Genomic DNA, 16,839 nt, shown 5'->3' with positions numbered 1-16,839 from the left:
AACAACTTTCTTAGACTGCAGTTAAAGCACTCAATCAAGCATGGACACCCATCAAAAATATTGCAGGGGGAGGGCACCAGAGTAGCAATGGTGAGGAGAGAAGAAGGGGAATACATTTGAAGATAAAAGGTCAAATGCAAAATAAAATTCTCAAGGAAAAAAAGAAAGGTACTTAATTTTTACATTCCAAATGAAAGAAAATTCAACAAATTTTTAAATGTGAATGTTTCTGGCAAAAGGATAATTCCTTTTGGTACTTATGTATTACACCATCAACACTCAAGTGGTGAAGTTAGATTAATCCTAATGAAAAATGTTGCTACTTGACGAAAAAATGATTATTTAGAAACAAAATTAGAGTATATATTTGCACATTAGGGGGAGGGGTAACCTGAGCTAAACTAACCTAATTCCCCCCCTAATGTACCAATATATAGCCCAAGTTTTATAATTCCAGTGTATTCTGTCACCTGTTTCTTATTTTCCACTGAGCATAAGGTAATTGCTTCTTAATACTGACAGATAAAACCAGTCTGTTTTTGAGTTTTACACAGTGTAAAATTGGATGCTAGTGGTATAATACAAAAGTACCCTTTGATCTATCATCGATTTAATTATTATGTATTTAAGACTGATATATTATACCCAAAAACTAGAGTAAAAGAAAATAAGACTTAAACTAAATTGCAGAAAATAAAAGAAGAAGGTATCATTTTTAAAGTAACAATTTAATTTCTGACTAAAACAATGGTTATATTTGAAAGAGCACTAAAACAGGTCTTGAGTCTTATGTTCATCTAATTTAGCTCAATAACAAAGTATCTCCCAATTTATCATGGAATCCCCTACCCTTCTCTGTATATATACCATCCTTTCCAATTTCTATTTTAAAATAATTTTTCAATCTAATTCTATTATATTTTCAGACCTTTGAAAATTTAACAGAATAGGAAAAGAAAAGAAAATTTAAACTCACAGTCCAGCTTTCTAAAATAACCTCTTTGCATCAATGCTCAGTATTATGCCAAACAAAAATGTGTTCACATGTAATTCTTGCTACCCAACTTTTTGCCTGGGAGAGCACAACTTCTGTTTGGCAGCTTTTCTTTGAGCAGAAAGTATTTTTATATGTAAAAATGGTAATTTCAGACAAAATCTGCCTAAAAATTTGAAAACTTCCAAGTAGCATTGCTACTTTGCTACCCCACTTTTTGCATGACTACCCTTCTCCTTTCTAGAGATTTGATTTGCAGGCTTATCCCTTCATGAAAAAAAAAAAATGTTGTACCTTTTGTTTATCAGTAATGCTAAAAGTAAATACACTTGCTTCTCTGGCTACATCATCTTTTGATTTCAAATATTCCACAATTACACTGTGAATAGACCACCACTTTCACCAGACCTTGCTAACAGGCCAAGAAATTCTTAAGTTATTTTTGATCTTAATGCCAGGATAGACATAGCACATTAAGAACATTTATTATTTAAACAGCAAACTGACCCAGGTAGTATTTTTGTTAAAGGTAGTGGATTAGATGAAGATGTTATAAGTAGAATAGCCAAGTATCAGTGTGTTTTTTTTCACAGTTGAAAAGTTTGTTCTACAAGCCAAAATTAAAATACTGGAAGCTAAAGTGATGAAGTTGGTTAAAAATGATTTGGAAACATGGGTCCTCTGACTGATAGAGGAGGGATTTGTTAGATGTTTCCTAGGGAATTGCTTATGGATTCTTTTAGGCACCCGTCTGAATGACCATATTTAAAACAGTAAGCTGTACAAAAAAAAATTGATTCTGTCCTGCTTTCTAGAGCAACAATGAGAAAAAAGTTGAGATGGCTAGGACATGCTCTGCAGATGAAGGATGACAGAATGCCAATGATTATCTTTTTTGGCCAATCATCTAGAACCAAATAAAAAGCAGGTCACCCCTAAACAGGGTGGTAACCCTGTTTTGGGATGTCTCCATATCCTTAACCTTGTTCCCACAGGGTGGGAGCATAAAGTAGGATTTAAGAGAAATTTAAACGTCTTGGGAGGTTGTAAAAAGGGTTACTTTAAATAGATTGGGACAGAGGAGTGTGAATAGCTGTGTTGGCCTCTGGTGGCTTAGTGCTGCAGAGAATTGTTAATGGTGGTAGTGGCCTAGTAGTAATATTCATTAGAGGCTTATGGCTCATTAGTTAGGCAGTACTACTGCACTGCCTGTTAAAGGCAGCATTTTCTTTACATAATTGTAAGTTACAGTAGTAAAATATATATACTTTAAAAAAATGTCTTGCCAAGCCATGAAGTAGCTTGATGTATTATTAAGAGAATATCTCAGTAAATCCTTATAAAATGTCTGAAAATGTATGGTAATCTGAAAAGAAATTGTACTGCCCCAGCTGGCATAAGACATGCCTGTATTTAGTGGGATTGGGTTTTTTTTAGGTTGCAAAACAGTTCCAGCCTCTCCAGTCCCTTAAATGCCACTTTTTCAGGCTATTAAACAGTGAAGGTGCACTACTTGCTTACAGTTCCTATGCAAATAAAGATGGTACTGTTAGTGCGGCAATTGCAAGTAACATTTGGACTGCATACTTAAAAAATGGAAAAATTGCCTTCAATGAAGATAAGCTGCAAAGTATTCTAATTGAATGTTTGGTATGTTGCTTAAGTTTCTCTAGATGAGTAATGTGTTATGTTTCCTCCTTTTTCTTCAATTTGAGCTTAAGTTACTTAATATTGGTTATATTTATTTATTTATTTTTAGCCCCATTGCTTTGTGCTGGGATTTAACACAAAATCAACAAGAAAGGAGTATTTTTTATACTTTTTTTTTACAAGCTTTAAGTGCATCTTTATAGATTTTTAATTAAAAGCCTATTGTCAGAGCTTTAGTGACAATGCAATTAAATATGTATCTTTGATTTGATTATGGGGGGGGGGGGTATTTTTCTTCCTTAAATGAACCAGCATCGTTTTTGATCCTTCATTTTGTGACTCAAAGTTTATTCTGTTTGATATCAATGTACTGCTTGGGATCAAACTAATTTTAAGCCCAGGTAACTTCTAAGACCACCCTGCCCTCTCAGTATGGATTTAGAGGAAAGAGAAAGAGGATAAGATTGTATTTTGACAGTGAAAAGAATACTATAAGCCCAATAGTTTGGGATATTTTTTGTGACTCTTTTTTAATTGGGAATTGAAAATATTCTAAGATACATAAACTAGCAGAAGGAAAAAAAAAAAATAGACAACACAGAAATCTTGAATCCAGATTATTTTTTCCAGAAAATTCATGGAATAACAACCCACAGACTCCAAAGAAAGGGCTATAAGTTTTGCTGTTTGTCTATTGTTTACATTTTGTATTTTTGATTGGAAAATATATGGAAATTTTTTGGAGGAGGATTCTGAACTGGGACGAATTTCCTTGGGAATGAAATTTTCCAGGAAAAATTTCCCACAGAGCGTGGAGTGGGATTTTCCTGTGTAATTACGCTCATTCCGAAGGGAGATGAACATAATATCTTTTCCACAAGACAAACAGCTATGTAATGAAACCTGCTGTGGCTAAACCATACCCTCATTGGGGAGTTGATTTTTCAACTTGGAAAAACGGTCTGCTAGGACTCAGGATATCATCAGCACAGCTCATGAGTATATCTATTCAAGAAAACAATTCGCTCAGTAATAAAACCTGCTGTGGCTAAGCCATGCTATCATTATACAAAGGAGAAGAGTTAATGCTTAGAGCCGTTCAAAAGAGAGGGGAACAGGACCAGCTGGCTCGAGTGCCGTAACCGAGGGGGAGGCTGTGACAGGGGGGAGGGTGCCCACTTTGATCAACTTTTTCACTTTGATTCGGCGTTTTTACTTATATTTGAGCCGGGAAGGGGTACTGTAATGACTGCTAATTTTGCCCTGGGCACCACCAACCCTAGGAACAGCTCTGCTGATAGCTCCTTGCCAAATGTATACTGGTTACTGGAAAATACTACCAAATACTACCAAATGCTACTGGAAATACTACCAAATACTACTGGAATACTACCAAATGTATACTGAAATCAATACTTTAGGTCTATTAGTGGAAAACCTATCTGTGTTTTAAACTTTTAGTAGAGAGCTTTGAGAGTTATGAAAATCAACCTAGATAGACGGTGATCACGTGCACTTTTAAGAAGTTGCATGTGCATGCCAGAGTTCAAGGCTCTTCTAATATCATGCGATTGCAATATAGGATTTTTACCCTTTTGATCAAAGCTGATAAACAGGTTTACAAGGAAACTATAGTCGGCATTCTTATAAGCTTTTAAGGCTTTCTGATAAGCCTATTTATTAGGCTATTTTTCTTTTAAGGCTTTTTTATAATCAATATAAGCTTCCCCCCCTCTTCATCAAAGCTGATAAACAGGTATCCAAGGAGATTGTAGTCAGGCTGTCTTATGAGGATATTTTCTGATAGGGCTTTCTTAGAAGCAATATAAGCTTTTCACCCTCTTCATCAAAGCTGATAAATAGGTGTGCAAGGAGACTATAGTCAGGCTTTGTAATTAGACCTGCTTTAAGACTAAATTGACTTATCAGGGATGGAACACAAAGTATTTATATGCAGTACATCGTTCCAAAAAACAGATTCATGCTGCGGATTTTATCAAAACATGTTGAATCCTTTTTTTTAGCTCTCTTATTGCATATTTCACCATTACCACTTACATCAAGAAGCCTATACTTCTAGTCTATATTTCTATATTTCTATATTTTTGTCTATATTTATAAGTCTATATTTCTGTCCAAATGCTCAAGTGCAGCATCAAGCTTGGATTCATGTATAGTTGAAGTATTTGGTCCAGTGGAAAATCTCAGACTTATTAGAGGAGGTCCATTCAGCCATACTTAGAAGCTTAGCATCGAAAAGAACGCAGTATTTTTTTTTCTCTTTATCAGTCTCCATACTGAGTTGGGGCTTAAAAGGACTAATTTATTGTTTTGATCAATTATATATTAGTGCAGTGCTTAGCCAGACATCTGGCAATAGAACGTTTAGCATGTATAGGACTCCTACAAGGTTTGTTGCACACCTCCCCCAGTCTCTGGGCAAGGGCCAAGCTATGCAATTTACCCATTGTTAAAAAAAAGGCATGTTTGATCCTTGGTCTCCAAAAAGGCCTAAGGTATTAACGCGAAACTTTAAGAAAATCTAAAGAGGGATGTCAAACAATCGAAAACACTATGTGACTGCTGGTTTTAAAAAGGGAATATTAGCAGTAACTAAAGAAGGACTGGCAGTACTAAGTTAAAAATTTCAAGGTATGTTGAGGAGATATTGAAGAGAGATTTAAGTATAATCAGCTCCCCCTCTCGTTGGTCTTTTTAGGTGCCCCCCTCTATTCAACACTGATCAAACTTTTGGATTTGTTATTTTGTTCAAACTAGTCAAAAGGTCTTAGCTATACTTCCGGTATGCCATGACCCCATTGTCCCTGGGCAAGGATTGTAAACTATGCAATTTGTCCATTGTTTATTTGCTGGAAATATCAAACAGTTCGTGATAAAAAAAACTGTAGTAAGAAGCGACCCGGCTCAACAGCAACCAAAACTCTTAAAAACGGAATTTTTATACCAATAGTTACATCAAAAGAATCACATTTTAATGCTGATTTTAAATATATAAGTTTCATCAACATTAATCTTACCCATCAAAAGTTACGAGCCTGAGAAAATTTGCCTTATTTTAAAAAATAGGGGGAAACACCTCCTGAAAGTCATAGAATCTTAACAAAAATCACATCATCAGATTCAACGTATCAGAGAACTCTACTGTAAAAGTTTCAAGCTCCTATCTACAAAAATGTGGAATTTTGTATTTTTTGCCAGAAGACAGATCATGAATTCGTTTTTTTTGTTTTTTTTTCGGGGGTGATCTTATCGACCCGGTGGTCCTAGAATGTTGCGAGAGGGCTCATTCTAACAGAAATTAAAAGTTCTAGTGCCCTTTTTAAGCGACCAAAAAAATGGAGCGCACCTAGGCCCCCTCCTACGCACATTATTCCCGGATCAAAATGAAAAAAAAGTCACTGGATCAAAATTTTGAGATGGGCGTTCTGTTCAACTTAGTCGAAAACCTAATAAATATATCTTTGGGGACGACTTAATCCCCCACAGTCCCCAAGGGAGGGCTGCAAGTTACAAACTTTGACTATTGTTTACGTATAGTAATGGTTATTATGAAGTGTACAGACGTTTTCAGGGGGACTTTTTCGCGTGGAGGAATTTATCATGAGAGAAGAAAATTCCGTGAAGGGGGCGCAGGATTTTCTAGCATTATTTAAAAAAACAATAAGAAAAAAAAAATTTATTTCACGTGGAAGCAATGAGTAGCATTAAAACTTAAAACGAACATAAAATATTATGTAAATAAGGGGGTTCGTCATAAGGGGGGCGTTCGTCCAAAACGCTTGGAGTGGAGGAATCAGGATGAAGCTTGGTGGATAGAATAAGCAAATGTCCTTGATACGTGATTGACGTAACCATACTGGATTCGCTCTCTTTGGGAGAGTTGGGGGGAGGGGTTCAGTGATTTGGCGTTTGGTGCTTCTGGGCGTGCTAGGACGACGATAATTGGTAGGCGTGTCAGGGAGCTGCACAAATTGACTTGATAAAGTCGTTTTCTCAGATTTGACCATCTGGGGGGCTAAAGGGAGAGGAAAAATTAGAAAAAATGAGGTATTTATAACTTACGAGTGGGTGATCGGATCTTAATGAATTTTGATATTTAGAAGGACATCGTGACTCAGAGCTCTTATTTTAAATCCTGACCGGCATTAAGCCTCTGATTTTCCTTTTAAATCAATCTATTGATTATTAGAATTTTGTTAGAGCTCATACCATATGAGCTCTCGGCTCTTAGCTCTTCTTGCCTCGTCATAACTGCCACATGAGTTCTTAGCTCTTGTTTTTTTTTATTTAATCATTAGAAAGAAGGGAAATATTTGATTTTGGGTGCATCCAAAAAGGTTATGGGCATCAAGGTGAAACCTTCGATAATGCATAGGGGTATGTTATACTAAATCAAAAAGCAGTAAGTGCATCCCATTTATAAAAAAAGAGGATGTACATTATTTTAAGAAAGGCGGAGTTGAAACTTTCAGGACATAATAGGGGAGAGGGATGTGGAAAAATGGTTGGGGGGCTACTAGCCCCCCTCTGAAGCCTTTTCAATTGAAATCCATCCAAAATATTTGAAATAGAGTTCTTGTTCAAAATAGTCAAAAGATCAAATAAATATGCCTATTGGGTTGACATACCCCCTCCCCCAGCTTTGAAGAGGGATTCTGGACACAATAAAATACTCTATGTGTGTGCTGATTGTCAGAAGGGCGTATCCTTCAATATCCAAGGAACAGCTTTGGGTATTATGCTGAAAATTTCAAGGGATGTTTGAGAGCTATCGGAAGGTAACCAGTCCCCCTTGCCCTTATTAGATGCTCCCTCTCCGCATCACTGATCAAAATTTGAAAAACTAATTTTTTCAAAACAGTCAAAAGGTCTTGTTGCTATGCCTCTATGGATGCAATGTCCCCCACAACTCCCAAGGAAAGATTTGTAAATTATGCAATTTGCCCTTTTTTATATACAGGATTTATCATTACAAAAAAGGAGTAATTTTTATTCTAGTTGTGTTCGAAAAGGCTAAGGGTATTAAAATAAAACTTCGAGGAATGTTGAAGGGCATGTTAAACTGAAGATACTATGTGCATCCTGTTTATCAAAAAGGTTTATCTGCAGTTTCACAAGAAAAACTGAGAGAACTAAGTTTAAACTTTCAGAGCATGCTGAGGAGGATATTAAAAAGTGGTTGGAGGCTCATCAGTCCTCCTTCCATTCTCCTTTTATCTGCCTCCATCCAAAGATAAATCATACAAATTTTGGAATAGCCACCATGTTCAAACTAGTCGATAAAGTGAAACAATTACACCTCTAAGGATGACTTAACCCCCAGAGCCCCTGGCACAAGTGGTGTAGGTTATATAAGTTGTCTACTACCGCGTACTCTGTGATAAATCAAGATCATGTGAAACCTATGAGTTTTAAATGCATAAAACATACACCAGAGAATTATCTATTCGATAATATTAGTAAGGAATCGAGTATAGAGGAAATGGTGGAGAATCCTGGTCCGGGAAAAAACTAGCCCAGGAAACAAAATAGGTCCAGGAAATCCCAAACGAAAACGCATGCACAGGTAAAAGAAGGCTGATTATCGGGGAAAGGTGGTATGTTTGATCCAGAGTCTCCAGAAAGGCTAAGAATATTGGAGTAAAACTGTTAGAAAATGTTGAGGGGGATGTAAAACAAAATAAAAGTACACTGTATGCAGGGGGGTTTTCAAAAAGACACAGCAACAATATTTAAGGAACAGCTAAGGCTGTTAAGTTGAAACCTTAAAGACTTGTTGGGACAAATGTTGAAAAGGAATTAAGGGAGCTGCCGCCCCCCTCTTGCCCTTTTAGATTCCTTCCCTTAACACTGAAATAGGTGTTAAAAAGCCATTTTATTCGAAATAGTCACAATATATAATAACTAAGCCTCTGGGGCTACCATGCCCCCTCAGCCCCGGGGCAAGGAATATAAATTATGCAGTTTGTCTATTCTTTACATGGATAATTTATCATCAATAAACGGTGGGGTGTTTGATCCTGGATGCGTCCAAAAGGATATTGGCTTAGATAGGCTAGGATATTGAGACAAAATTTCGGTAAATGTTGAGGGGTATGTTGAGCTAAATCAAAAGAAACTACATGTATCCAAGTTATCAAAAAGACCTATCTGCAAAATCTTAAGAGCAGGTGTGGGTATTAAGTTGAAACTTTTGGCGCCACCTCTACTACTGCTACTATTGCGGCTGCAAATGAGACTGGTTGTGAATGCATCTGTGACTATTTCCAACTGCGACAACTTACGACTGTGATTGTGACTTCTTGCAACTATTGCTACATCTTTTTGTGACTACTTTAAGGGAATGCTGAGGGGAATTTTGAACTTTAATGTTTTGATGCTTCAATGAAACTTTGATATTGAAAAAAAAAAATTATGTCAAGATGAGGAATGTTGGACAATTTGAAAATTTGGCAATCAAAAACGAACAGAAATTAATTAAGAAACATTTCCGAAAAACAGAATTTCGAATAAAAGTAAAAAGTCATATTAAACTTAAGACCAGGAGAAATACATTGCTATAATAATTCAAACTCAAAACGAACAAAAATTACTATTAAAGAATAGATGAAACCCAAAACGAACAGAAATTAAATAAACAATCAAAGCAAACAAACATACAACATGTATTAATATAAATAAATAAATAAATCTTAAAGCGAGTAAAACTTGAATTGAATAGGAAAATCAAACTTACAACAAACAAAATCACTAAAAACAAGAGTTTGGTTACTGCCTCTTTCCCTAACTATAAAAGTCTAAAGCTTACTGTGTCATTTGCGCTTTACTGAAAACGAATTCATTTTATCTTTACAACATTGAAAATAAAATAAAATTACAGTGAAATAACATCTTGAACTGCCAAGCTTTTAGCAATTAATATTATTATATTATAAAATATTCAGTATTTTTTTAGTTCTTTCCAAGGGCTGTTCATGACAGATGTAGTTTTCAATGAAACGCAAATGATGCAGTAGGCTCTAGACTTTTACAATTAGGGAAGGGGACAGTAGCCAAAATCTTGTTTTTAGTGATTTTTTTTTCGTTGTAAGCTCTATTTGCATATTCAATTTAATTTTACTCCTTTAAGATTTATTTATTTATATTAATGCCTCTTGTATGTTTGTTTGCTATGATTGTTTAAGTAATTTATATTCGTATTGGGCTTCATCTATTCTTTAATAGTAATTTCTGGTTATTTTGAGTCTGAATTATTATAGGAATTTGTTTCTGCTGGTCTTAAGTTTAATAGGGCTCTTTACTTTCTTTGAAAAACTTCTTTTTCGGAAAGTTTTTTTTAATTGATTATTTTAAGAACTGAAGGTTCTTTTTTCACATAGCTATGCATGTGCTAACTTTTAAAACAGTAAAGGTAATATATTGTAGACTGTTATTTGGAAAGTCATACAGAATGGATATTAAATTTAATCAAACAATTCGTGGTAACGTACTGTAAGTAAGGAGCAACTCCGCTCAATAGCAGCCGAAACCCTAAAAAACGGAAGTTTAATATCAGTAAATACACAAGAAATCAGATTATTATGGTGATTTCAAATATATAAAATTCATCAAGTTTAGTCTTACTCATCAAAAGTTAAGAGCCTGAGAAAATTTGCCTGATTTCCAATAAGGGGGTAAGACATCCCCTAAAAGTCAAGTAATCTCAATGAAAATCATACCGTCAGATTGAGCATATCAGAGAACCCTGCTCCGGAAGTTTAAAGCTCCTATATAGAAAAATGTGGAATTTTGCAATTTTGCCAGAAGAAAGAATACTGATGCGTGTTTATTTTTATTTTTGTTTTATTAATTTCTTTTCCCGGGGGTGATCGTATCACAATTTTGGTCCTAGAAGATCGGGAGAGGATGTATTCGAACGGAAAATAAAAGTTCTGACGCCTTTTTTAAGTGACCTAAAAGATTGGAGGGCAGCTAACCCCCCTCTCACACCCCATTTTCCCCCAAAGTTGTCCGATCAAAATTTTGAGATAGTCGTTTGGTTCAGCAAAGTTGAAGCAACATCCAATAACTATGTCTTTAGGGGTAGCATGGCCCCTTACAGCCTTTGGGGAGAGGCCTGTAATTCATAAAATTTGCCCATTGTTACGGATAGTATTTGTTATTGAGAGGTATACAGACATTGTTTTGAGGGGGATTTGTTCTTTGGGTGTTTTTCCGTAGGTAGAATTTTTCATGGGGATAAAGAATGTTCTGAAAGTGAACTTTTCACTGGGGTTTCTAAATAAATAATAATATTTCTTTAAATAGGGACTTAGGGGAATATTCACTTAATTCTTTATGCTCAAATTTGATTAAAAATCATTTAGCAAAATATTTTACTAAACCAATTTATAATAGTATTGAACCCGTTACAAAGAAGCCTTTGAGGCTAGCTAACAAAAAAGCAAGATTAACTTTGAAAGCTTGTATTTAATTATTTTGTTCTGTTTCGTTTCAATGAATTGATCATCTCAAATCATTTTATTTATCAGTTCTGGTTGAAATTCGTTGAAGTAAGGTTGCTAGGGTTGTTCTAAGAAGCTTTTTAAAAACATTTTTATTTTTAATGTAAGTTTATATATATATATATATATATATATATATATATATATATATATATATATATATATATATATATATATATATATATATATATATATATATATATTAGCGTTGTGCTGAAAATGGCCCTTGGACATAGGGCCTTCTAAATTGCGTTTGTTTGATATTGGAAGGCAGTGTGGTTTTCGTCACTAGTTATATATGATGGGGGTTGCTCCCTCCTCAATGCTTCGCTGTTTATTGTAAACTTTGAATTTTTTCCCAATTCTTTAAGAACGACTGCTTAAATACAAGGGCCGTTTAATTAGAATAATAAGTTTTTCTAAAAATTCTAAAAAAAAAACTTCAGCGTAAAGAGTGAGGTATTGAGGAAGGGGCAACCCCTTTTTATATGGAATAATTTCTGTTTCTGTCATCCTTCATCCCAATTTCTGTCATCCTTCATCCCAAGAACACACCCTAGCCATCTCAATCAACCATTAAAACAGTAGACGTAATACATTGTAGACTGTTATATGGCATATTTCAGAGAATGAATATTATGAACATTGTTAGATAGAACATTATATTAATTGCGGTTTTCTTTTAGAATGGCAGAGTTGCGATCGTTCCTGTTGCAAATCTGTTATTATGTCTGTATGCAAAAACTGAAGTATGCTTTGGAATATTGAAAGCCAAGGCTGTTGCTTTGGCAGAGACGTTAGATGGTCCATTGAGACAAATTGCAACATCTTAATCTTTCATTCAGTTATTTATTTCGTTGTTTTTATATAAATAGTTTTTCAATTAAAATGATTGCATAGTTAAGTCTGTATCATTAAATTTTTGATCATAAGTTTGTTCTCTGTACTACTAGAACTCTCGTTTTTACATTCAACCTACATGGGTGTAGCTACCCCTCTCCCCTAAATCTCTTGACCTATGGAAATGAAAAAAAAAATAAAGAAGCAGCAAGATGCATTTGAGTAAAATCAAAAAGCTTTAGCATATCAACCCTCTCCCCTTATCAAGTAGCTTTAAACGTATCACCAAAAATATATTCCTCTTCCGTTGGAATTTTCGTTTATCTTTTCAAGTTATATGGATATAGCTACCTCTTTCCCCTAACTCTCTTAGATCATGAAAAATAAAATAAAATTAGGGAGCAGTAAGACTTATTTGAGTAAAATTGAGGAGCTTCAGTATATGAACCCCCTATCAAGTATCTTTGGATGTGCCACAAAAAGTACATTCCTCTTCAGTTAAAATTTCCGTTTCTATGTTCAAGGCAAATGAGCATAGCTACCCCTCTCTTCCAAGTCTCTTTGACCATGAAAATAGAATAAATGTCTAAAAAGGAAGATCTACCCACATTCCTTATCAAATACCCTTGATAAAGTCATGTTAAGATTATTGCCAGCATGTTACGGCTTCTTCTTAATTTTTTTTTTCTTATTTCCACAACGTTCTTTTAAATAGGCTGTACTTGTTCTATGAAATGATGTGCTTTCACTTATTGAAAATCTTATGTTCCCTCTCAATGGAGCATTTCAAAGGGATCAACATATTGAATGCTTGTGCTAAAATATTCATAGTAAGCTTATTTTTTACTATTCTTTTTTTATCGTTGTTTAAGAACGTTTTTGTGGTGTCTTTATTGCTCGTTAAGGACCAAATTGTGTTTTAATCCTTTACAAAAGGTAGCAATAAGGTGGTTTGGTGAAACTAGTAATTTTTAATTGGTTTCAGCGATTCTCCCTTCTCCAACTGAAACTTTTCCTATTGCGATTTTTAACAACTTTTAAAACAGTTTTTTTATTATCGCAGGAAGAATAAAATTAAAAACTGGAATGATTCTCAGCCCTCCATCAGGTAACAACAGCGAGAAATAATACCCAAGTAAAGATACATAAAATTAGCAATGGTATAAAGGGTTGCCAACCCCCAAGCGATTTTACATATTCCCTAAACAAAAAAAAAATCACCAAATACGCACATAAATCACTATATTACTGAAAAAAATCACTAAAATTTAGCATCAGTAAAAACCCATTGTGAATGGCCTTTAAGTTCGTCAAAGTCCCAAACTATGGTGGACTATGTTTGAGCTTTAACTACTGAAGTTGGCGAAGAAAGGATAAGTAATAAAAATCGGCTCACTTGGATATATTAAGTACAAAAGTGATCAATGGTATTTTTATGGCACTTGGTATTAACCAAGTGACATATAGCAATCGCAAATTCTGTCGATCTGTCGGTCCCGGTTTTGCTACTTTAGGCACTTCCAGGTAAGCTAGGACGATGAAATTTGGCAGGCGTATCAGGGACCAGACCAGATTAAATTAAAAATAGTCATTTTCCCGATTTGACCATCTGAGGGGGAGTGGGGGTCGGTTAATTCGGAAAAATAGAAAAAATTAAGTATTTTTAACTTACGAACGGTTGATCAGATCTTAATGAAATTTGATGTTTGGAAGGATATCGTGTCTCAGAGCTATTATTTTAAATCCCGACCGGATCTGGTGATATTGGGAGGAGTTGGGAGGGGGAAACCTAAAATCTTGAAAAACACTTAGAGTGAAGGGATCGGGATAAAACTTGGTGGGTAAAATAAGCACAAATCCTAGATACATGATTGACCTAACCGGAACGGATTCGCTCCGTTTTTCCGTTTTCTAAATTTGATATTTAGAAGGATATCGTGCCTCAAAGCTCTTATTTTAAATCCCGACCGGATCTGGTGACATTGGGGGGAATTTGGGGGGGCCTAAAATCATGGAAAACGCTTAGATTGGAGGGATCGGGATGAAACTTGGTGAAAAAAAAAGCAGAAGTCTTAGATACATGATTAACATAATTGGAACGCATCCGGTCTATTGGGTATTTTTAACTTACGAAGGAGTGATCGGATCTTCATGAAACTTCATATTTAGAAGGATCTCGTAACTCAGATCTCTTATTTTAAATCTCAACTGGATCCAGCGTCATTGGGGGGGGACGGTTAGGGGGGACTGGAAATCTTAGAAAATACTTAAAGAGGAGAGATCAAAATAAAACTGGATGGGAAGAATTAAAACCTGTCTGAGACACGTAACTGACATAACCGGACCAGATCTGTTCTCTTTGGTGGAGTTGGGGGGGGGGTAATTCGGAAAAATGAGGTATTTGTAACTTACGAACGGGTCACCAGATCTTAATGAAATTTGATATTTAGAAGGATCTTTTGCTTTAAAACTAATTTTAAATTCCGACCAGATCCTGTGACATTGGGGGAGTTGGAGGGAGAAACTGGAATTCGTGGAAAACGTGGAAATTGGGGTATCTTTATCTTACGAATAGGCGATCGGATCTTAATGAAACTTGATATATATTGAAGGTTCTCATGTCTCAGATGCTCCATTTTCGACTCGAATTGGATCCGGGGACATAGGGGGTTGGAAGAGGGAAACAGAAATCCTGGAACACGCTTAGATTAGAGAGATCGGGATTAAACTTGATGGGAAGAATAAGCACAAGTTCTAGATACGTGATTGACATAATTGGAACAAATCTGTTCTCTTTGGAGGGGCTAGGGGGTGTTAATTTGGAAAAACTAGAAAAATTGAGGTATTTTTAACTTAACAACGGGTGACCGGATTTTAATGAAATTTGATATTTAGAAGGAATTCATGTGTCAGAGTTCTTATTTCATTTCCTGACCAGATCTGTTGACATTGGGGGGAGTTGGAGGGGGAAATCTTGGAAAACGCTTGGAGTGGAGGAATCGGGGTGAAGCTTGGTGGATAGAACAAGCAAATGTCCTTGATACATGACTGACGTAACCGTACTGAATTCGCTCTCTTTGGGGGAGTTGGGGCTCAGTGATTTGGCGAGTTTGGTGCTTCTGGACGTGCTAGGACGATGAAAATTGGTAGGCATGTCAGGAAGCTGCAAAAACTGACTTGATAAAGTCGTTTTCCCAAATTCGACCATCTGGGACTAAAGGGAGAGGAAAAATTGGAAAAAATGAGGTATTTATAACTTACGAGTGGGTGATCGATCTTAATGAATTTTGATATTTAGAAGGACATCGTGACTCAGAGCTCTTATTTTAAATCCTGACTGGCATTAAGCCTCTGATTTTCCTTTTAAATCGATCTTTTGATTCTTAGAAATTTTTAGAGCTCATATCATATGAGCTCTTGGCTCTTAGCTCTTCTTGCCTCGTCACAAGTGCCATATGAGCTCTTAGCTCGTGTTTCAAAATTCCTTTCATTTTCTTGGATGCACTGTACCATCAGTGTAGGTTGCTTCATTCGGAATCTTGACAGTCTGTCCAAAAGTTAAATTGGCATATGCGTACAACGTATAGATTATGCCCGAGCCAACCATAGTCGTACGTCTCAACAGAGTCGTAGCTAGGGTTTTTAGTGCATGGGGACAATATCAGTTCCCCTCCTCCATCACTTCCACAATAATAGTAGTTGACCATAGCAACAGTAAAAACGAAAAACCTCAGATTGGTGCCACTCCAGAGGTTGCCGGGGAGAGCCGCCCCCCTAGCTACCCCGCTGCCTATCAATAAACAAGCCAGAATGTGAATGAAATGCGCTTTTCCTAAACTTTAACGTTACACTTGCACTATAAAAATGGAAAATAGAAATGACGACAAGTTGGTTTACAAAGCTTGTACCAACACTAATTTGTTCCCCATTATTGCTTTACAATACTATATCTTTGTACCTTTTACCAGATTCGTCTTGCATCTAGGAAACCTTGTTCTAAAATTACTACTTTTCTGAATTCAAAAACGTTGTCTTAAATCTTATCTTAAGTCTCCTCAAATTTTAACTGTGATTTCATCTTCTTCTTTTAAAGTTTTGTGCCAGTTTCACATTGCCAGATTATCACTCACGCTAAGTGGCTTACGCTACGGAGCTTAAATGAATTGCTTTCACACTGAAATCTTGTCTACCACACTAACGCTCCTATAAACTTCGTAACGTAAATTTATGGATGCATTATTTAACCCTCAGAGAAATTTTCTATGATATAATTTTATAGAGACAAGTGTGACTGCATTTTGGCCCGGTCGACATATGAAGGCTATTACTGATGAATTTTTACGAGATGACACGTCTTAACGAAAAAACTTGCTATAAACGAATATGAATTACGCGAAAGGCGGCTTACCCCGCCTTTCGCGTTGCACGTTTTCTGGAAAACTGAAGTACGGGAAAAACTTGAGGATGCGCATGCATAACGCACTTCTAATGGGCTGAATCACAAAGCTAAGCAAAATGTAAAAATACCTTTCCAATATCTAAATTTTTTTGAAAAACTCTGCTTTTCCAGTATAAATATTTTAACGCGTGTGGATCTGCGCTGTCTCGAAAATGGCTAAAAATCCTCTGTAGTCTGTGGAACGCAATGGAGCCGTATGGAAGGTTGTGCCAAGTAAAAAAATAACGCAAATACGGATTGAAGAGGCAAATTATTTAAGATTCGACCTTGTTTCCGTAGCTATAAGTGCATGATTTATATGGTGAAGGTATTTAAGAATGTAATTTATTCGGTGAACGTTTTAAGACTACAATTTATTCCATGAGATTACT

At 35.7% G+C, this 16,839-nt stretch overlaps 1 protein-coding gene across 1 annotated transcript in view; it reads left to right on the top strand.

The window, feature by feature from the left end:
* The window catches only part of LOC136040107 (ragulator complex protein LAMTOR2-like), a 13,196-nt gene extending 1,123 nt beyond the window's left edge, over positions 1-12,073 (top strand). Inside the window, exons 2-3 of the mRNA XM_065724204.1 lie at positions 2,482-2,644; positions 11,856-12,073. Coding sequence (XP_065580276.1) covers positions 2,482-2,644; positions 11,856-12,002 — 310 coding nt within the window. The 3' untranslated portion in view covers positions 12,003-12,073. The remainder of the gene's footprint in view (positions 1-2,481; positions 2,645-11,855) is intronic.
* The last annotated feature ends 4,766 nt before the right edge of the window (positions 12,074-16,839 follow it).

Source organism: Artemia franciscana, chromosome 20 (genome assembly GCF_032884065.1).
Source record: "Artemia franciscana chromosome 20, ASM3288406v1, whole genome shotgun sequence".
NCBI lineage: Eukaryota > Metazoa > Arthropoda > Branchiopoda > Anostraca > Artemiidae > Artemia > Artemia franciscana.
This window is presented reverse-complemented; position numbering and strand designations above follow the sequence as displayed.